At 39.5% G+C, this 22162-nt stretch overlaps 2 protein-coding genes across 3 annotated transcripts in view; one reads left to right on the forward strand and one right to left on the reverse strand.

The window, feature by feature from the left end:
- Positions 1-22162, forward strand: part of RBIS (ribosomal biogenesis factor) — an 872964-nt gene that overhangs the window by 608952 nt on the left and 241850 nt on the right. The gene's annotated exons all lie outside the window — the stretch shown is intronic.
- Positions 3766-22101, reverse strand: CA2 (carbonic anhydrase 2). The gene is made up of 7 exons (XM_050801243.1): positions 21610-22101; positions 20266-20463; positions 11563-11681; positions 10964-11056; positions 9563-9625; positions 8143-8298; positions 3766-4585 (listed from the first exon to the last, which is right to left on the reverse strand). The coding sequence occupies exons 1-7, from the start codon at positions 21641-21643 to the stop codon at positions 4466-4468; spliced, it is 783 nt and encodes a 260-aa protein (XP_050657200.1). The 5' UTR covers positions 21644-22101; the 3' UTR covers positions 3766-4465.

Below are 22162 nucleotides of genomic sequence, written 5' to 3' on the forward strand. Positions count from 1 at the left end.
AAACACTGCTGAAAGAAATCCTAGATGACACAAACAAATGGAAATACATCCCATGCTCATAGAAGGGTAGAATCAATAGTGTGAAAATGACCATACTGCCAAAAGCAATCTACAAATTCAATGCAATTCCCATCAAAATACCACCATCACTCTTCACAAAACTAGAATAAAAAAAAGGATCTACAATGCATATGGAATTAAAAAAGAGCCCACATAGCCAAAGCAAGACTAAGCAAAAAGAATAAATCTGGAGACATCACATTACCTGACTTCAGACTATGCTATAAGGCCATAATCACCAAAATAGCTTGGTACTGATATAAAAATAGGCCCATAGACCAATGGAACTGACTAGAGAACCTAGAAATAAAGCCAAATGCTTACAGCCAACTGATCTTTGACAAAGTGAACAAAAACATAAAGTGGGGAAAGGACATCCTATTGGAATGGTGCAGGGATAATTGGCAAGCCACACGTAAATGAATGAAATGGGAACCTCATCTCTCACCCTATACAAAAATGAACTGAAGATGGATCAAATACTTAATCTAATACCTGAAATCATAAAGATTCTAGAAGATAACATGAAAAACCCTGGTAGACATTGGCTTGGGCAAAGATTTCATGATCAGGAACCCAAAAACAAATGCAACAAAAACAAAGACAAATAGGTAGGACTCAATTAAACTAAAAATCTTCTGCACAGCAAAAGAAATAATCAGCAGAGTTAACAGACAACCCACAGAGTGGGAGAAAACTTTCACAATCTATACATCTGACAAAGGACTAATATCCAGAATCTACAAAAAGCTCAAAGAAATCAGCAAGAAAAAGCAAATAATCCCATCAAAAAGTGGGCTAAGGACATGAATAGACAATTCTCAAAAGAGGAATTACAAATGACTAGTAAGCATATGGAAAAATGCTCAACATCACTAATTATCAGGGAATACAAATCCAAACCACAATGTAATACCACCTCACTCCTGCAAGAATGACCATAAACAAAAGATAAAAAAAAAAAAAATAGATGTTGGCATGGATGCAGTGGTGAGGGATAAAATACTGAACATTGGGTACAGTGTACACTGCTCAGGTGATGGATGCACCAAAATCTCAGAAATCACCACTAAAGAATTTATTCATGTAACCAAACACCACCTGTTCCCCAAAAATCTATTGAAATAAAAAATAAAAAATTAAAAAACATAAAAGTAATGATGTTACCTTTTGTTAAACATGGAAGCACTATAGATTACTTATAGTATTAGAGGCGGAGGTCGGGGCATATAGATTACTTATATTAGAGGCAGAGGTCAGGGGCGGAGAGGAGATGGAGACAGGAGAGAAATACAAGTTGAACTTCTAGATTTTACCAAGTGGACTAAAGAAATCTCACTGAGTCTTTGGCAGCAGCATATTGCTAAGTGTAACGTGGGTCCTAATTTTGAAATATTTTCTGATGGCCCTTCTCCTATTGTAAAACCAATTTTCTTTCTGTGCATTTTGTCTGCTATTATGACTCTGGGGAAGACACCAGGTGAATGCTGCTTTCAGAAAGAAACAGGGTACAAGAGAATCTGCCGCCACACAGGGAAGAATTACAGAAGGACAAACCAACCTTTTCTGACCCTGTGTGAAGAAGCGGAGAGAAGAATTAAGCAAGGATGTCAGGTACTAGTGTCCTTCTTTGCCCTCATTCTTTAAGGGTCCAATCTGGGTGATAAGCAAAAGCAAGGAAACTGGTTCTTCATCAGAAGATAGGTTGCCTCTGTGTGATTCTTCCTGTATGACAGAGGCTTCCCTTTTACTGTTTCTTTCTGGAAACAAGATTCACCTGGACCCTTCCCCAGGGTCATAAATGAAGAGCTCTAGACTTTGCCACTAGAGGCAGTGGTGGGGATAAGCCTTCTGCTATTAGTACCTCCAAAAACCAGATGGAACAGACCAAACACCAGCAGACACAGATGGAGCCAGGGCCAGCCTAGGCCACCCCACAACAGAGGCCAGCAAGGATCTGGGGGCATTATACAGATCCTGGCCCTCTCCTCTGTCACCCACACACCATCTGTGTGGGCTGCTATGAGTGGAGAATAAAAACCCGAAAAAAGACTGCTGAAACCTGAACAAACTGAGATGTCCTTTACTGACAAGTTTTAATTGCCAGCCGCCCTGCCGCCACTGAGTGGGGATTGGAGATGAGGGTGGTCCCAAGGAAGATGAGATGAGCTGTAGCAAATAAAGCACAACAATCCAGCCTGGGTAACATGGTGAGACCCTGCCTCTACTAAAAATACAAAAAAACAGCCAGGTGTAGTGGTGCACACCTGTGGTCCCAGCTACTGGGGAGGCTGAGGCAGGAGGATCACTTGAGCCCTGGAGGAAGAGGTTGCAGTGAGCTGAGATCGTACCATCATGCTATTGTAGTCCAGCCTGGGCCACAGAGTGAGATCCTATCTCAAAGAGAAAAAAAAAGCAACAATCCTGGGTGTCACTCTCAATATATACCCAGGATCAGAGAGGTTGAGAAGAGCTGGGATTCAAAACAAATAATCAAACTCAGTACAATTCTTTAGGAAAACAGGTGAGAAAGTAAGTTGTTTTGGTTACTTGATCTACAAAGTGACCAAAACAATTCAGTGGGGAAAGGATAGTCTTTTCTACAAATGGTGCTAGGAAAGTTGGATCCTCAGGCCAAAAAACTGAACTTAAATCCTTACCTCATACCATATAAAAAGTTAACTCAAATTGGCTCTTAGACCTATTATTTGGTAGAAAATACAGAATAAAATTTTTGTAAGCTTGAGTTAGCTAAAGATCTAAGGTGAGTTTAGGAAATTTTCTATCTAAAGCAACGAGGTTTTATTCCCTGACGTGTAGAACCTGATATGTGTTCCATTTCATTTTCCAGAATAATTCATTAGCCAAAGACTCCATGGTCAAGGCACAGAGCTAAATCCAGAAAGGCATAATAGTAAGAGATTTATTTTCATTTACTCACTCTTTCCTGTCTGTAATAGTTGTATAATTCATCTTTTTTGTTTGTTTGTGTGTTTCTTTAGAGACAGGGTCTCACTCTGTCACCAAGACTGGAGTACAGTGGTGCAATCATAGCTTACTACAGACTTGATCGCCTGGGTTCATGTGATCCTGGTGCGCGAGATTCCCAAGTAGTTAGGACTACAGGTATGCAACACCACGGTCGAATAATTTTTACATTTTTTATAGAGACAAGGCCTCACTATGTTGCCTAGGCTGGTCTCAAACTGCTAGCCTAAAGCAATCATCCTGCCTCAGCCTCCCAAAGTACTGAGATTACCGGAGTGAGCCACCATGCTCAGCTTAATTTCTCTTTTTAAAATTCAAATTATTATTTCACTTCTGGGTATCAATTGAGTTCCGTTTTTTAATAAAATGAACTTTTATTTATTTTATTCCCAAGGGGCTTATATTGATTCAGTGTGCAGACTCTTCCCCCTTTTCTACCTTGCTACTTTTAATGTAATCATTTCTCTTGAAGAATTAATCTTCATAGGATTGTCATGAAGATCACATGAATGCTCAGAAAGCACTTAAAACGGTACTTGGCATAATAAGTAAATGACCTCCAGAGTTTTTCCTTTTATGGAGATTTCTTCAATTATCAGTAAGCCAATTATGATGGATCATTATTAATAAGGAATTATTATGAATTATAAAAGTAGACATTTGTTCCTCCATTATTGTATTACCCACTACTCAGTCCACAATAAAATAACCCAAAACAGAATTCTGAATTTTATTAGAGAATATATCTAAAATACAATATTTATTAAGTTATGATATATTGTCTGAATTGAAATATACTCTGTATCACAACTCTAATTATAACAATTTTTACACATAACACTTCATTTACATCTCTGTAATTCAAAAGTCACTAAATTACAACGTAATTCATATTTAAGATAACTTTACTATAAATATATAATAATTTTTAAAGTTTTTCTTTAATATAACATCTTGGAATCATGAACATTTATTTTTTCTGGTTTACATTACATAGAATCATGACTATTTTACCTGATTTGCCTTAACTAGCTCAATTTATCACGTGCTATGGATTTGCACTCAATCATTCTACTTTCCTATGTTTTAAAAGCAGCATTTTAGTGAACAATTGAGTGCTCATCACCCTACATGCTGTGAACAAAGTCAAGGTACTTTATTCTTATTTCTTATCCTATATTCTGTGTTACAGAAAAACTACTACCATAAACAAAGCACCAACCAGCCACAGCAGTTGTTTCAAGCATGACAATTGATCTAGTCTTCACATTTTATTAGTAAGCCTATCAAGTAAGAGACAAGCGTCTAGAAAACCAGACACAAAGCAATCAGGGTCCAAATCACCAAGGTAGATCTGTGCTTAGCTAGAGGGAAACACCCGAAGATTCATTATTTGGATACAGGCTATGGGACCATCTTATTTGAAGGAAGCTTTGATTTGCCTGTTCTTCAGTGGCTGAGCCGGGCGCCAGTTGTCCACCATCAGTTCTTCAGGTTCACCCTCCCCATTGAAGTTAAGTTTACGGAATTTCGACATCTAAAAGACACAATAAAACATTGATAATTCACGTTTCACAACAGTATTCAGTTATATGCTTGTGTTGTATCTTTAAATACATTCCCCTGCCAGGCACAATGGCTCATGCCTGTAATCCCAGCACTTTGGAAGGCTGAGGCAGGTGGATCACTTGAGGTCAGCAATTCAAGACCAGCCTGGCCAACATGGCAAAACCCTGTCTCTACTAAAAAAAAAAAATTAGCCAGGTGTGGTGGCGCGCCTGTAATCTCAGCTACTCGGGAGGCTAAGGCACGAGAATCATTTAAACCCTGGAGGCAGAGATTGCAATGAGCTGAGATTGCGCCACTGCACTCCAGCCTAGGCGACAGAGCGAGGCTCTGTCTCAAAAAGCAGAAACAAAAACAAACAAAAATTACATTCCCCAACATTCACAGTGCTGTGCATCAAAGGCCAAAATTCAATTTGATTCCTAATAAATACATAATCACATATAGATTATGTATGCATGCTTTAATATAACAAACCAATTTATACAAAATACACAAATTCATTGGGGCCATTTTTAAAGGAAATTTTCAGTGACCTTTTAATTTTAAAATCTAATCTCAAAAGTCTATAAACTCATACCTTTAGATGCAAAATAATAACAATTTTAGTTCCAAATTAAAGTTTGTTTTCTGCCCCAGGGAAGACAAACTATCACATCTGTACAATTAGATCAAGTGGTCAGGACCTGTAAGCTCTATGGGCTGAGCGACGAGCTGGCATCTCCAAATACACAAAAACACAGAAATGAATTTGCCCAGGCTGATTTGCCTTAACTAGCTCAATTTATTTCATGCTATGGAGTTGCACTCAACCATTCTACTTTCCTGTTTTAAAAATAGCATTTTAGTGAACAATTGTGAGTGCTCATCATCCTACATAGCCCTATTGGTATTTTGCCAATATATGCATTTAACATTAGAACCCCTTGTCACTGGTTGATTTTTACTCCCTTGTAAACTTGTTTCAGTTTACTGGCCACCACTGAGATACAGGAAGCCATTAAACAGTCTCCCACTTCTTCAAGGTTCTTAAAAAGTGCTACTTTCCTCCCTCTAACCAAGACTTGATCCAAATGAAAAAGGGTGGTTTGGGCAGTAATACAGCAGCCCAGGAATCAACAGCCTTTGATCTCTTTTGTCTGGTAATAGTCTCTCAATCACTCCCATAAAGCCACCTTCCATGCACGTACATTATAACATGCACAGCTATGGTTACTGAATGCTAGGGAGCATTCTAAGGATATATAGGGTTGACTCATTACAACAGAATTCCAGCAATCTGAAAGAGAGTCTATTCATAAAGTGTAATCAGGTCAAACTTTTGATCAAACTAGTATAACCGATTTCTGTTCCTCACTGCACCAATTAAATTACACTCGTCACATTAGTCAACTTGACTCATTATTTTAGCATCCCAGAGACAGAGCCTGAGTATAGAAAATAAAGGTAGCAGAATTAGCAGACCCGTTTATACTGCTTACCTAAAATCCACACCCCGCCACCCCTATACTTCCTCATTAACAGACATCGGCCCTCTCCCTGTAAGCCTCAGCGGGGTAATGAAGTTGTAGTGTAAGGAAAGGTTATAATGCCACTTTGTTTTGTAGATGGAGTGTTTACGTTATAATTTAAAACATGGAATTTTTTTTCTTCTTTCACTGTGAGCAATCCAACTTTAAAGCAATAGTCTGACATTTAGAGCCATTATAGCAAATGGATTTATGGTGTATACACACCCACAGGCCGAAATGATCACATTCCCTGGCTAGAGAGTAAGCAAGAAAACACAATTCTAGCCAGTGAGAAGTGAAAGGTTTGCTAGGGGCCTTCAGGGAAAAGCTTCTCCGCTCCTAGGGAGCCAATGGAAGAGGTATTCATTTCCTCCTCAAGAAGTGGTTGTATCCAGATGTGATGCTCAAAACGCTATTGCAACTGCCTTGAAGATGAAGTCCTCACCTGAAGATGGGCAAGGCCAAGTCAAGGGAATCAGACAGAGGAGGACCTGGAGCCCTAGCTTCCTGAGCGAAGCATGAGCCTCCCTCCAGACTCCATGTTATAGGACAAGAAAAATAGCCCTATTGGTATTTTGCCAATATATGCAATTAACATTATTAGTTTAATACCACTTTCAACTTTAAAGAGCAAACTCAGGGCACAAGGATTAATGCAGTAGGTTCAACTGCCCTTATCTATATGTGTGTTTCGGCCTGTGGGTGTGTATACGCCATAAATCTATTTGTTATAATGGCTCTAAATGTCAGACTATTGCTTTAAAGTTGCATTGCTCTCAGTGAAAGAAGAAAAAAAAATTCCATGTTTTAAATTACAACGTAAACACCGCATCTACATAGCAAAGTGGCATTATAATCTTTCCTTACACTATAACTTCAAGAAGCTTGCTCAAATATCTTATTACTACAAGGTCAATCTTCAAGTGACATACTACAAGGCAAGCATGCTATTTTTTAGGCACACTTTGATATGCTACAAGTAATTTTCCAGTTAGATATATATTTCCTTTAAAGAAAGATGTGAAGCATCTTCAGCATTCATAAGTTCATATTCTAAAGGAGGACACAGGAATAGAATCCTTGCTCCCAGACCTGATTCTGTCCCAAGGTAGCTGAAGGGAAAACACTTCAATTTTCCTGTTTCTCAGACTGTTGTTGATCAAAGTGATTCAAGCCAGTGAAATGAGAAAGTTGGACAACATAATCTCTATTGCACATTGCAGCTCTAAACCTCTATTATTCAGCATTTTTGTAGCTTTAAATCACACTATCACTACTCACATAGTGACCATTTTCAAGATTGTTGGCTCCTAAAGCTCTCCTTAAATTATTCAGGATCCAACCTCTTGCGAATCCTAAGGAATGTTCACTTTCTACATTTCAACTGTGCGCTAAGAGACAAGTCTAGGAAAAATTCATTTGTATCCACTTTTGTGGCCACTCATCAGTGACTTAGAAGCTGCATTAATCACTTGAACATCACACAATACATTGTATTGGAAATGTAAGAATACCTGCTCTAAGCCTCTAAAGCAACCTGGAGTAAGTTTTAATAGATATGTGTTCTCCAAGGGATGACTCTCACCTGTCAGGATTCAGAAATGCATTCTGATATAAATAAAACTGCAGAAAGCTCTTATGTGAGTCAGTAGTAAGCTGGGAATTCACTGATATCTATGTAACCTTGAATATGAACTCTCACTTTTCTAAGCCTCAGTTTCCTCATAACTGGCAAAAAAAAAAAAAAAGCATTTATTAGGTGACAGACACCTTTTTCACTGAATCTTTACAATGACTATTCAATTTTACAGGCTAAACAAACTGTGTAAGTTTATAGCTAATAACAACAAAGATTTACTGAATGCTGTTTATTTGCTGAGCACCGTCAAAGGCACTATTTCCACAGCAAGAAGTAGCAGAAGGATTAAATCTCAGGTCTCTCTCACTCTGGAGGCCAAGGTCTTCTGCCTTGACTAAATGCTCCACCTATAAACAGACCTGTCATTAGAAAACCAACCTGCTCGCTGCTGACGCTGATGGGTTCCTTGAGCACAATCCAGGTCACACATTCCAGAAGAGGAGGGGTGGTCAGTGAGCCTGGGTAGGTCCAATAATCCAAGGATTCAGGAAGGAGACCACGAGGATCGAAGTTAGTGAAGTCAGCACTCTTGCCCTAGAACAAGGCAAATACGCAGGTTCAAACCGTCACATTGACACAGTAGGAGGAAGGTAGGAAAGCAGGAGACACAAATAGGTATACTCCTCTCTGATGGTCAAAAACACTTGTTAAAAGAGAGGTCCTATATTCACTGGCAAACAAAATAAAAAGAAATTAACAGAAGACATTCGACTTGAAAATATGTGGCAGGTCTTAGCAAAACAAAACAAAACAAAAACTATTTTCACATGTCCATTTTTCATGTTGGCCATTTATCTAAAATCCTTACATTCTCCATTAAGTCATTAACTGATCACACCCAGTATTTAAAGTGAGACTGCTGCCACTAAAATGAGGTGACTTCAGATTGCAATAACAGAAATAGGGTATCCCTGATGAGGAGGTGATTTTTCTCGCTCTAGGTCAGAATCAAATAACTACATTCTGTTTTGGACACTACACTTTTCAAGCAAACAGGAATGATTTATTGGAAGAGTGACAAGGTGGTGGCAAAGAGAGAAAATGATGTCATATGAGAATAGTTAAAGGGAACTAAAGATAATTAGCTTGAGGTAGGTGAAAAAACAGAGTAGAGAGAGAGTAGGGTTATGTGGAAGAGAGATCAGGTTTATTCTATGAATTCAAGGGGCTCAAGCCAGGGGTGTAGAGTGAGCATTTCAGAGGATAGATGCTGCTTCAATGTGAGGATCAGCTTTATAAAGCCAGGGCTGTCCCTGGTGATAAGTTCCCCATTACGGGAAGTGACTGTAGTGTTTAAACAGATGCTCAACGACCTCAATACAACTATGCTGTAGAGAGGATTTAAATGCAGGATGAATGAATGCAAAGAGGTTATAGAATAGAAATCTCCATGAAACAGGGCCTTGTTTATCTTGTTCACCATTGTATCTACTTGTTTGCAAAGCGACTGGCACATAGTACATACTCAACAAATATCTGCTCTGTGAGTGAGTGAATAATTTGACTAGAGGACCTTTGAACCGCCTTGTAGTCATAAGATTCTCTGACTCTTACATATGGATGTTCAAATGATGGGGGAGCAAGATTAAATAAACACAAGTCTTAGAATTATGCTAGCATTAGGATCAACTTTGTTGAAAGAAACATTAAATATTTAAGGAATATTCTACCTTTATCAACTGCTCATCCAAATATCACATGTCATTGAGACTGTGCAATTTGATCAAAAGAAGTTTCTAAAACCAATGGAGTATTGAAAATCAGTACCCTAAGGAGGTGGCAGAAAATCCAAATTTACCTTTGTTTTAATGGAGTCCAGCACATCAACAACTTTCTGAAGGCCTGGTTTAGCGCTGCCAACCTAAAGAAAAACATAAAGGGCAAGATACTATCACCCAGTTGGTACTGTACCAGTTTTTATTTTTATTTGGGTAGCTCTATTAGAAAACATCCAAATAGCCCAAATCCTCCACTTTATACATGACACCCATCAGTACTGGCTTGATGACACTGACACCATAGACTTGCCTACTTTCACCGAATCTTCAACCTGCCTCGGCTTCCACTCAGATAGTACTCCTGAAACCACTGGCTCAATTATCCCCAGTGACAGAGCTCTAACTTTTAGAATACTCTTCAAGGACTTGCCTTGATTTGGACTTTACACTACGGTCATCCCTTCTTTTTAAAAATTATCTTCTTCTTTGGCTTTCCCTATGCCTTCCAACATCCCAAATCTCTCTTAACTCTTGCCTTTTTTTTTTAGAGTCAGAGTCTTGCTCTGTCACCCAGGCTGTAGTGCAGTGGCATGATGATAGCTCACTGTAACCTCAAACCCCTAGGCTCAAGTGATTTTCCTGCCCTTGCCTCCCGAGTAGCTGGGACTGCAGGTATACACCACCATGCCCAGCTAATTTTGTGTTTTTGTGTTTGTTTGTTTGTTTTATGCCCAGCTAATTTTTAAAATTTTTTCATAGAGATGGAATGGCGCTATGTTGCCCAGGCTGGTCTTGAGCTCCTGGCCTCAAACTATCCTCCTGCCTTGGTGTCCCAAGGTGCTGGGATTATAGGCATAAGCCACCACGCCTGACCCCTTTTAAGTTGTTTAATTTGCATCTCTCCCCTTGTAAAGGCCTTACATTTTGCAGTTTCTCATGATTGCCCCCTGGGCAGCTTTCTCATCTCCCTCTTGGTGCTGTACTTGGATGATTTCATAGATACCTGTAGCTTTCACCTCAACATATGAATCAGAGCTCATAAATCTCCAGTCCAGACTTTTCTCCATTCCCCTTTACCACTGTTTAGAAGGCAGCTCAACCAGTTTTGTCCCACTGTTGCCTGAAATTCACTGTCTTTCCCCTCTTCAGTACCTGATCTTACTTTATCATGATATAGTACTGTTTAGCCTCAGATTAAATGAAAAGAAAACAAACACCTAGCAGTCACCCAAGTTGATCTTTTTATGTTCTTCACGTTTACATTCAAACAGTACCGAATAAACACCTCTCCTATTGTCTTTCTGTCCTCCATCTCCACTGCAACTAGCAGATATGAAAGGAGGAGATAAACTTTAAAACATTTCAGGGACAAAGACATTTCCTAAGCTCTTTTGTAGAATGTCCTGTATGTTACAAATGTTCTGTCTGGTCATTCTTTATTAAAAATAGGAAAAAAAGAAATAATTGGGCCATCAACTAACCTTCAAAAAAATACCTAGAACGGCCAGTCCATCGGGTTGCTGCACAGCTTTCCCAAAATCCCCATATTTTGTGTTCCAGTGAACCAAGTGAAGCTAAGGTGAAGAGACAAAGCCACAGTGAGTGGTTTACACAATCAAAGCCGACAGATTTTGTCCAATGGTCTTTTTCTCACAGTAAAGGTTACTTAGGAAATTGAAAATATGGATAATTTTAAATCAAAACTTTCCTTTCATTTTAATTCGAATTATCCACAGAGTACTTGGTATAATAGCAAGTGTTTTCATCAATAACTCTAAGACAAAGAAATGTACAGTTTTGACAGAAGGCACACATTTGATATCCAAATTTATGTTAAAACAGGATCCTCTAATTTGAGTCTGTTTACTTTTTGCAAATGGTGGAGTTGGAGACAGTAGAGAAAGTTCTGCAGCATTAAGTATAATGTCACAATTAAAGGTTATAAAAAGCAAATATGAAGGTCCTTTGTAAAAGAAGTGGTTCACTGGGTGCGAGTTGAATTTACAAATTAAGCTTTTGAAATTAATGCTATCAACTTATAAACATTTTTCCCTGGAAAGAAAAAAAAAGTATATCTTACCTCTGCAGCATATTTCTTTTTATCCACAGTATGCTCAGAACCTTGCCCATCAAGTGAACCCCAGTGAAAGTGAAACTGAATCAATCTGTAAGTGCCATCCAGGGGTCCTCCCTTGATCACTATAATTAAAAACATATATACATGTAACATATATGTATGTATCTGCATACACATACATACATATGTATACACACATACATTCATACACACGCACATGAAACACATGTCTAAATATTACCATCTTTAGTTCTATTTTACAGTACTAAATGTTTGCCTTTCATCACATTTCACTCTGAAAATTCAATCCAGAGTCAAGTTTAGTCTATGGTGCTGAACAAAATCACTTCGTCTGTTTTTATTCCTCACATGTGTTGTCTGGAGAAAGGATGCTTTTCACATCTTTCTTTCTGAGCATACTGATTCCTTTTTCTGGATTTGTTTTAGAGTCATAGATTCAGGTCCAGAGAGAGAAAATTTTAAGTGAAACTAATAATCCCTCTGTGAATCATTTAGGAAGCACCCATGTAGCCACTGGCCAAATAATTGGTCTGCCACATACACTTGCAAACGTGGGACCGTCTGTTCTACCAAGGCCCAATGGCTGCCATACAGCCTGCTTTGCTAACCTCTGATACCAGTTCTTACACACCCGAATTTGTGAAATAAGTATTCCATTGATCTTAACATTGCAAAATCCAATTATCCTTATATAGGCTTCCCAAATTCTTTAGAATTTGGACTGTCACTGCTGCTGGCTAGCTTTGTTCCCTTAATTTTTTATTATTTATTTACATATATTTTAATTATTATTATTATTATGGTGGCTCACACCTGTAATCCCAGCACTTTGGGAGGCTGAGGTGGGCTGATCACGAGGTCAGGAGATCGAGTCCATCCTGGCTATTATTATTTTTTGAACAAAATCTTGCTCTGTTGCCCAGGCTGGAGTGCAGTGGTGCGATCTCAGCTCACTGCAACCCCCGCCTCAAGCACAATTCAAGTGATTCTCGTGCCTCAGCCTCCCGAGTAGCTGGGATTACAGGCGTGCACTACCATGTCCAGCTAATTTTTATATTTTTAGTAGAGGCAGAGTCTTGCCTTGTCGCCCAGGCTGGTCTGGAACTCCTGAGCTTGAGTGATCCATTCACCTCGGTCTCCTAAAGTGCAGGATTACAGGCATGAACCACCGTGCCCAGCCAAAAGTTTTTATTAATCTTCTTTGACCTTAATTTACTCATCTGTAAAGTGGATACACTAAATCATTTACTATTTTACTAATAATTTATGGATCGTCTTCTATATGCAGTGTAATGTGCTCTATTATCTCTAAGAACTTAAAATTCTAACTTGATAACTATTCCATGATTCTACTATTTTGGCATTAATGTAACTTCACTAAGCCAAATCAGTACTAAAACTCACATACTTGGGCTACGAACTATCTGTACATAACTAACAAGTTGCGTCTTGACAGAGGATTAAAATAGTGTGAAATCACTCTTTCTCCTCCCCTCCACCAAGAAAACTCTGTACCTAACTTTATATATATTAATGGGATTTAACCAATATATTCAAAAGCTTTTAGAGGTAGTTTAGTTCTACAATTTAAATTTTATTTTTCTAGTACTGGGAATTAAACATCTGTTGCTATAAGTGTATTTTATTAGCTTTACTTTATAATTCCATAAAATAACGACCCCAGATTTACTTTGGCATTGCAGAACAAAGGGATAACTTCGGTACAACAAGATTTGTTCATGAGCTTCACCTAAATATGCTTACATGGTAGCAACACCCATTCATCTATTCAAAGTGAAACACTGCTTTGAAGATATTTAAGCAGTGAGGTCTTTCTGTGGTTCCTGATACAACCTCTGGCTGCCAGATCTGTTTTACAGTAGGCCAGGATAAAAAAGGAAGAATGAAAACAGAAAGAATTATAAATGGTGTTATGTTTCAGATCTGCTAAGAAATATGAATTTGGATGTATTCTGACAAAGTCACATCTCTTGGAACACCAAAACAACTTATTATGACAGTATGTTTCCTGATAATTCTATAAGGAAATATTAGCTTCTAATTCTAGACTCTTTTTAAGAGAATGAAAGAATTCTCTTTTTTTTAAATAATAATATACCCTTAAAAATTAAATATATGTTCATGAAATAAATTAATACTGAAAAAAATCCTTTATAATAACTCTTTAAAGCTAGCAACCAACTGGCTGATAATAAGAAGCAAATGTCATTTGTCACATCATTAATTCTACCAAGTGGTAAAACTAACTAAATAAAACTATACTAAGCATCTTGAGATAACCAGTTTTCCAAATGTAGCTTCTTTCTCCCCAATGAAGAATCATAGCAGGATCTTACATTTTAAGGAGAATAAAGTTTATTGCTATTTCTTATTCTTATTCTTTCTCTTACAAATCTTAAAATTTCATCTTAATTTGTTTCTAAGAACATTTAGAATTAGGCAAGAGTGTGTGCAAACTTTTATTAAACAATGCTTGCTAACAGCTAAGACAAAAAAAAAAAAAGAAAAAGTACTCTGGGCTCAATGATTAAACACATTCAGTGCTAATCTCCTATCACCAGATACCTGTTTTAGCCCCTGTTAAAATAAAACTCATTGCTATGAAGATTAGAAACCCACTGTAACTAGAAAAAGTTATTAAATCCTTAACGTTTACTTGCTACAGAAGGCAACAATTCTAGCAAACTCTTAGCATGGAGTTTAGTCAATGAAGTCCTTCAAAAACATGGTTATAATAAATTGACATAAACTCAAACTTTTTATTTGCGAAAAATAAAAGATAATATTTTGGTTTAAGTTAGGGACTTTATGCTATATTCTGGATCTACTTATTTATTTAAATAACTCCATGCCTTTTTCTAAACTGTTGCAGTTTAAAATGAAATCTATTTTCTAATGTAAAAATAATTTTTAAAAATAGCAGAAATTGCTAACTGCGTATTTTTTCTCTGTAAAATCCAGCCATGGCAGTGGCGCTTTAAAGAGTCAATGGTTTATTGTGCCCCAGAAATGTGTTTTGTGCGGGATGGAGACATAAATACAGTTTTCTACTCTAACGTTTTTTCAAGACCTCCCAAATTTAATTTAAATTCAAATCTCAACATCAAGAGCTCCAGCCAATTTTAATTTTCATGATCTGTCATCAATTATACATACTCTGTATATAACAAAAAACAAGCACTAAGTGTAATGTTATAGAATAATCTGTCTTCCTATACATATTATTTGAGGAAATTATATAAATTACTTTTTGAGAAAAATAAGAGATCTAGCAATATTGAAATGAATCACATTGCTTACACAAATTAAAAGCTGAACATTTAATATTTTTTAATTTTTTCTCCCTACTCACTTAAACTAAATTAAGATGCACTGAAGTGACAGACTAAAGACCTTAATGAATGTCAACAGTTTCTTTTAAGTCCAAAATATAAATAAACTAGTCCCAATAATCTTTAGTTTAAAAATAAATTTTAAATGATTTCCTACTAATGAAGCAAATGATTAATTCTACAGAAAACATGTCATTTTCGGGACTATCTTTTCTATAAATAACCTGAAAATGTTAAAATCATGTATTACTGTGTTGACTGTTGGCAGCAGCCAATAATCCTAAGGCTACGTGACAATATAGACAAATCTGGGGATAAAAAACATACACGTGTTCCATTTGTTTTAAAGCAATAAGATTTGTAGCTGTCACTTTCGCTAGAGTAAACACTGTTGAAATTCAACAGAAGTTGTGCTTTCAGCTATGTGGCAATTATATAGGAGTAAAAAAAGAAGCTGTTTTGATGTGAATATAGTAACTACAGTGTTTAGAATATGTCGGTCCATTTTCTAGGTATTTAGGGTTTTGCTGACACCATGACTGTGTGCATGACAAGCCCTTTCATTTGTTGCCATGCTTTCTTTTAACTTAGGACTGCTGTGGAAGAAAACTTCTAGAGCTTCAAAAGCAAGTCTCTGAAAGTCAAGCAGGATCCATGTATGAAGATCCATTATGTCATACAGACAATGGGTCACTTAGAAAGAGCACAGGTAAACTCATCCAGCTTCCTTTAATCTTTTCTTGAAATAACAAACAGATTTTTAAAATTTCAATTTCTAAAAAACAGAAATGATGTAAGACTTGGATAAGAGTTGGCCCAATAATTCTGGCATTGGCTTTCAAAATTTGTCCCTAACTTTGCAATAAAGCAGGAGAGTATTAAACTCCTTAATAAAAGTTAATAAGTTAGCAGGAGTTAATAATTTGACTACTATTCTTTTCTCCTAGATAAGGCCATTAATAAAACATCTCAAGCAGGGTGAGTTATTATTTAATAAGTTTTTTTAAAAACCTAAAGGGATTAGCAATTTTTCATTAACTTAAGGTGAATTTAAGGTGGCTTATTTTCAAAGGAATTTAGAAGATTGATCAGAGCTCTAACCCAAGCTTCTAGTTAAATCCTATTAACTCCACAGTTTAAAAAATTCTCTCAAGCTTAAATCAGCAATAAAGTCAACCCACTCAGTTCCTGATACCCAAGTACCTAAGTTTGGATATAAGAGAACATTTAAAGCATATTGGAAAACCTCGATTTATGAGAAGTTCTAGAAGGCTGAAATCTAATTAAGACAAAGAAGACAGGTAAATGAAACGCATTTAAATGCAGGAAATAAGAGGTATAGGAAATCTAAAAATGTTACCACCACAAAAATAACTCCTAACAAAAAGATGTTAAACTGTTGATTTGTTAAAATTAAATGAGTGAAATAAAAAACTCTTTGACTTAAGTGTACAGAAAAAAATGCCAGTTTTTAAAAAACATGGTATGTACAAACTAAATGTCAAATATGGTTATCCTTCAAATATTTTTATTCAAATTCTATTTTTAAGTGATTGCTATTTAGTCCCTCCAGCAAACTGGCAAGGAGATGACTTAGCAAGTTATTTAAACTCTTCGGCTTCAGTTTCTTCATGTTTATTTTAGGTGAGTTTAACTAGAGTATCTCTACTCTTTGTTTTGGCTTTGAGAGCCTAGGATTGTCTTATTTAAAAAAAAAAAAAATTCTAAAGGGAGTTTTTCCACATGTTTTTTCTTTGTGTGTGGTTTTGTTTGTTTGTTTGTTTTGAGATGGAGTCTCATGCCATCGCCAGGATAGAGTGCAGTGGTGTGGTCTTGGCTCACTGCAACCTCCACCTCCCGGGATCCAGATTCTCCTGCCTCAGCCTCCTGAGTAGCTGGGGTTACAGACGCATGCCACAACACCCAGCTCATTTTTTTGTATTTTTAGTAGAGACGGGGTTTCTACTACTGTTGGCCAGGCTGGTGTTGAATTCCTGACCTCAAGTGATCTGCCTGCCTCAGCCTTCCAAAGTGCTGGGACTACAGGTGTGAGCCACCATGCCTGGCCCCCACATGGTATAATTTTTAAAAATTTCTTCTGTAGATGTCTTTTCCCTTAATATTGACATTGTAATATATTCTGCATCCTTGTTTAACCAAAGTAACTGAAAATGTGGAAAAGAGAGGCAAAATTACAAAGGAATCTTTCCTATGCAAATGAGGGCAAGTCCTTCCTGACCTTGCTTTGAGTGTGCCTTCTTGCCTTTCTGGAGCACATGCTGTGCTCTCTTAAGTCCCCTGGTATTTCCTATCTCCCTTTGCCTGGACTCTTGTCCAAGACATCGAAATCCTTCAAGCCTCCACATAAGCCTTATTTACCCTGGAAAGTCTTTCCTGTCTTACACAGTTAGACTGCTAAGCCTCCTTCATGTTTCCATAGTTCCTCGGAATACTTCCTTTCTGCACTTATCAAAGTGGCAGTCAGGGTCTACTATTTCTGTGTCTTTCTACTTTAGATATTTCCAGCATGGGCTCCGGGAAACAGGAGAGGGACCAGGCCTCCACCCTGCTTTCATGATGCTTAGCTTCCCATGCATTTAAGTGGTGTTAGTAATGATTTTTTTTTTTTTTTGTAGAAGAACTAGGTGGATAATACATGTGTCTCTAAAGGCATGGGTGGGAGCTCCTACCTAAACGCCATGGTTTTCATCTGTTTCACAATCTAAACATGGCCAACTTCTTTCAAAATGTATGCATTGCTCTCCACAAGAAATAGCTGCTAAAAATGTAGCTAGACCCAATTAGTTACTGCTTATGGAGAAATCCGTCAAAGTTTAACAGATTCATGGTAAAATATATAACTATATAATAACTTCATACATAAAATAAGTACATATTCAGTATGATAAACAGAATGCTTCAGAAAATATAAAAATAAAATTTTAAAATACCATCCAACGATGGGAACTAATCTTAAAGCTGTTAAAGAAAAAGTTTATTCAGAAATCTTACCTCAGGTGCAACATTTACAGCAATTGTCTAATAGAGGCGGTCGAAGGGTTCAAATTGTGACAACAACAGAGGCCATTTATTGAGGAACTTCTATGCGCCAGGCACTGGGCTAGGTGCTTTACATATACTGTCCCATTTCATCCTTCCACTGTGGCAGATACTATTGTTACTCCAACTTAACAGTTAAAAACAACTAAAACCTAGACAGTATTACTCGCAAAGTCTCTGAGCTAGTTGTCGGCAGAGCTAGAACTCAACTCTAGGTCTCTCTGACCCCGGTCTATGCTGATAACCACCAGACCATATGTTCAAATCCACTTTCCAATAATATGTATTACTAGAATAATTTATTTCACTATCCATTTTCTTTTCTTTTTTTTTTTTTTTTTTGAGACGGAGTCTCGCTCTGTCGCCCGGGCTGGAGTGCAGTGGCCGGATCTCAGCTCACTGCAAGCTCCGAGCCCGGGTTTACGCCATTCTCCTGCCTCAGCCTCCGAAGTAGCTGGGACTACAGGTGCCCGCCACCTCGCCCGGCTAGCTTTTTGTATTTTTTTTAGTAGAGACGGGGTTTCACCGTGTTAGCCAGGATGGTCTCGATCTCCTGACCTCGTGATCCGCCCGTCTCGGCCTCCCAAAGTGCTGGGATTACAGGCTTGAGCCACCGTGAGGACGATAAGGAATCTCATTTGCTTTCATTTATTGGAGATTTGTTTCTTCAGCGTTCCAAAAAAGACTCAAAGTATCCAATTTCTATGTAGCATCCAATGAGATACAAAATGTGGTAGACATTACATCCATTGAAAACAATGACATCATTGTGGCTCTTTCAAAAAGCACAGCTACAGACTAAAGTAGCTCACTTCTTTTGGTTTGTAAATGACTAGACATGAAATGTTATAGTATCCTTTCTGTATGTGTAATACCTTGAGACCTTTGGCCTTGTCATGTTATAAATATACAGTATTCTTTACAAGGAAAAAAGTGTTTAATTTAATTATATAACACTGTTCCTTTGGAGTGAGAGAAATGCTTGGGAAAGCAATGTAGCAGAATCACTGAACTGTCTTCAATGTACAACCTTGACTTGATTCTAATAAATCATCATACTGTGTCAGAATGTGTGAGTATGATTGTGAGTGTGTGTGTGTGTATGTATGTATGTGTGTACTGGGGACGGTGCACACAGGCAGGCACAGGTAGGTTGAAAACATTTCTCAGATGATCTCCACATTATCCCCCATCTAATTGTCTTCCAGAATCACCATTTCAGAAAGCCAGGTGTTTACAAATTTTTTAAAAGTTGAAAGGAGGGAAAAATTCTTTTTACAAAACCAAGCTGACTATATAGGATAGCTGCTGACAAAGAATAGTCAACCCAAATGGTTATAATTGCATGTTATACAATATATTAGTACCGTAGGTCACTACTCCAAAACTTTCTCATTTTACTGCACCACTCCTCTCACTCCCACCACCAAACAAAATGTGTTTGCAGCACCATTTCATTCAATGACCTTCCTAGCAAAGCACTCAGGAAAATAGGGCACTGGCAATTAAAGTAACTGCTGAGCAAAGAAGGCAGCTACTATGTCTGAATGGGATTGTTCTCTTGTTTCAAAAGAGAGAGAGATTTAAAAAAAAAAAAGCAGCATTTTTTTTTTTTTTTTTACAGTGAGCATCCTGTAAACAGCTCTATTACAAATAAATATGGTAATTGGTTTTGTCAGTAACGGGCCAGGTATGTCCACCAACTCTACAACATCTTCGTTTGTGGAATGAATTTCTGAGTAGATATCAAAATATGCTGCCATCTTTATCACACTAGCCCAATCTTAAGAAATACCCATAACATTTTCCAAGAATTTCAGCATTTTAAATTGGCACGTTTTTTGTTACTTTTCTCGCTGCTACCTTGAAGATAAGGCTCACTAAGATATACTTTTTAATGGATATGCATCAGCTCTGGAAGACAAATATTTTACAATCTTAAAAGTTCAATTAGTGCAAATCTCATCATGATTGATCTTTATTGCTAGGGGACTTTGTGCCTTTTGTGACTTTTCACAGGCATATCGCAGTTATTCAATGCCCTACATAGAAGTCAGGGATTTCACAGAGGAGAAACGGCCCCGGGACACTTCAAACTAATTAGCCTACTTCTCAGAATCTGAGACCTAATGAAAATGATCAGGGTGGCATCCTTGAGTCCTGAGACAAACTGTGCTATTAAGAGGGTTCCTACCACTGTTCCTGGCTCCTTCCATTAAGCTCGGAAAACAGCTACTGTCTGAAATACACAAGTTATTTTCTAAACACTGACCTGCTTTGTCCTGAGAGTCATCAAACTCCACGTTGAAAGAATGACCATTGTTGAGGATCCTCAGAGAAGTTGCTTGATCATAGGAAACAGACAGGGGCTTCAGGGAAGGGTCATACTTGGCTGTATGAGTGTTGATGTCAACAGGGGACTGGCGCTGTCCCTTGGCAATGGGGAAGTCCTTATGCCAGTGCTCAGGTCCTGGAGGAAAGAAGACGTGTGAATCCCCCATTGTAGGGAAAGGTACACCCAGACCCCTAGAGAACAATCATTCCGGAGCCTATCTGCTCAGTTCCAATTTTAGAAGCACCACTTAACAGTGGGGTAAATTTTGGCAAAACACGTAATCTGTGCCTCAGTTTCCACATTTGTAATATGGAATAATTAGAAATTTACCTCATAGATGTCGCTGTAACAATTAGAATTGATATATGTAAAGTTCTTAGATCACTGAGTGCTATATAAATATTAGCTATTTTAAAGTCGTTTTACTGAAATTCAGCAAGTGAAGTTGGGCAGACACTAATGTCAGGGCTTGTGGTTGGGATTTTGGGATATGCAAGCTCACTTAAGACATTCAAGGAGATCCGGATCCTTTCCTCACTGCCCAGGCCCGGGCCCACCCCTCCTTTAACCGTCAGGGTCCCCACTACCTAGGAAGCCCCACACCTTCCAAAGATGCGCTAGGTGCGCCAGAGGCATGCTTCTCTGCTCCGCTGGCTCGGAAGAACCAGGTCTGAGGCCAAGATAAAACCTGATTCCTGGTGTCCGACCCCCTAACATTAGAAGTCGAGAGATGAAGGGAACACTCGGAAATCAGCGCCATGGATTCAAACCAGCACTGGAAAATGCCCCGGGACAGTTCGTGCTGAGCGCCTTAGCCACAGGTGGTGCTGAAACTGCAGGGGTGTGTGGGGGTGGACTGGGGGGGGGAGGGGAAGGGGGAAGGGGAGTCTCTTAATTTCTCTGCGATCAACAACTAGAATTTTCCGTTAAAACCCTTCCCCGCCTCCTCCTAGGTCCGGTTAAAATGATCCCCCAGGTCGGGACCCTGGAGGGACTGTCCTCGGGTCCCGCGGCCAGGGCTGCGCCTCCCCTCCTTCGGGCCCTGTGCGCCTCGGGCGGACGCGGGGATTCCTCGACAGTGGCCTCGCAGCTGGGGCAAGGGGGGCATCCCCGGCGCCGGGGAGCCGCGAGCGGAGTGAGCGCCCGGGGCGCACCTGAGCATCCAGCGCTCCCCGCGGCCGCAGTAAACAGCATGTGCGGGTGCTGTGGGCCCCGGGCCGGCATCCAGGCTCGGGGATCCGGGATCTGGGGGCCGCCGCGCCGGCCACCGCCGGCACTCACCGTTGTGCTTGCCGTACCCCCAGTGATGGGACATGATCGCGCCGGCGGTCTGGGCTGGCCAGGAATCGGCACCGGTCTAGCGGCGGCAGCTCGGGCGCCTGCACTGTATGTCCGCGGGTCGTGCCGGCACCGGCTTTTATAGGCTCCCGCCAACTTCGTGCTCGGGGGCGGCCCGGGGGAGGGGGCCCGGATGGACCTAGGCGACAAGGGGAGGAGGTGACGGGCGGAGGTGATCTCCCCGCGCTCGGGGCGGGCCGGGCGGGCTAGGCTCCGGGGGCGGGGAAAACGCCCTCTGGGCGGGCGTTCAGCGGGGCTCCGGGGCTCCTCTCCCGTCGCCCGGCTCCCCTCGGCCCGCGTCCGGGCCCCAGTGTCCTGGGCTGGCAGCGAAGCTCGGATCTCTGGGCTCGCGTCGGCTGCGGTGGCTCCTGGGCTCCTCCGTCCGACCCGGGCCGCGGAGCGTCTACGCGCACCCCATCCCCCTCCCGGGCGCAGAGTCTGGCGGCGGCGGGGACTGCTCGGGACCCGGACCCCCGGCGCCTTTCATCCCCTGTCC

Source organism: Macaca thibetana, chromosome 8 (assembly GCF_024542745.1).
Source record: "Macaca thibetana thibetana isolate TM-01 chromosome 8, ASM2454274v1, whole genome shotgun sequence".
Classification (NCBI taxonomy): Eukaryota; Metazoa; Chordata; class Mammalia; order Primates; family Cercopithecidae; genus Macaca; species Macaca thibetana.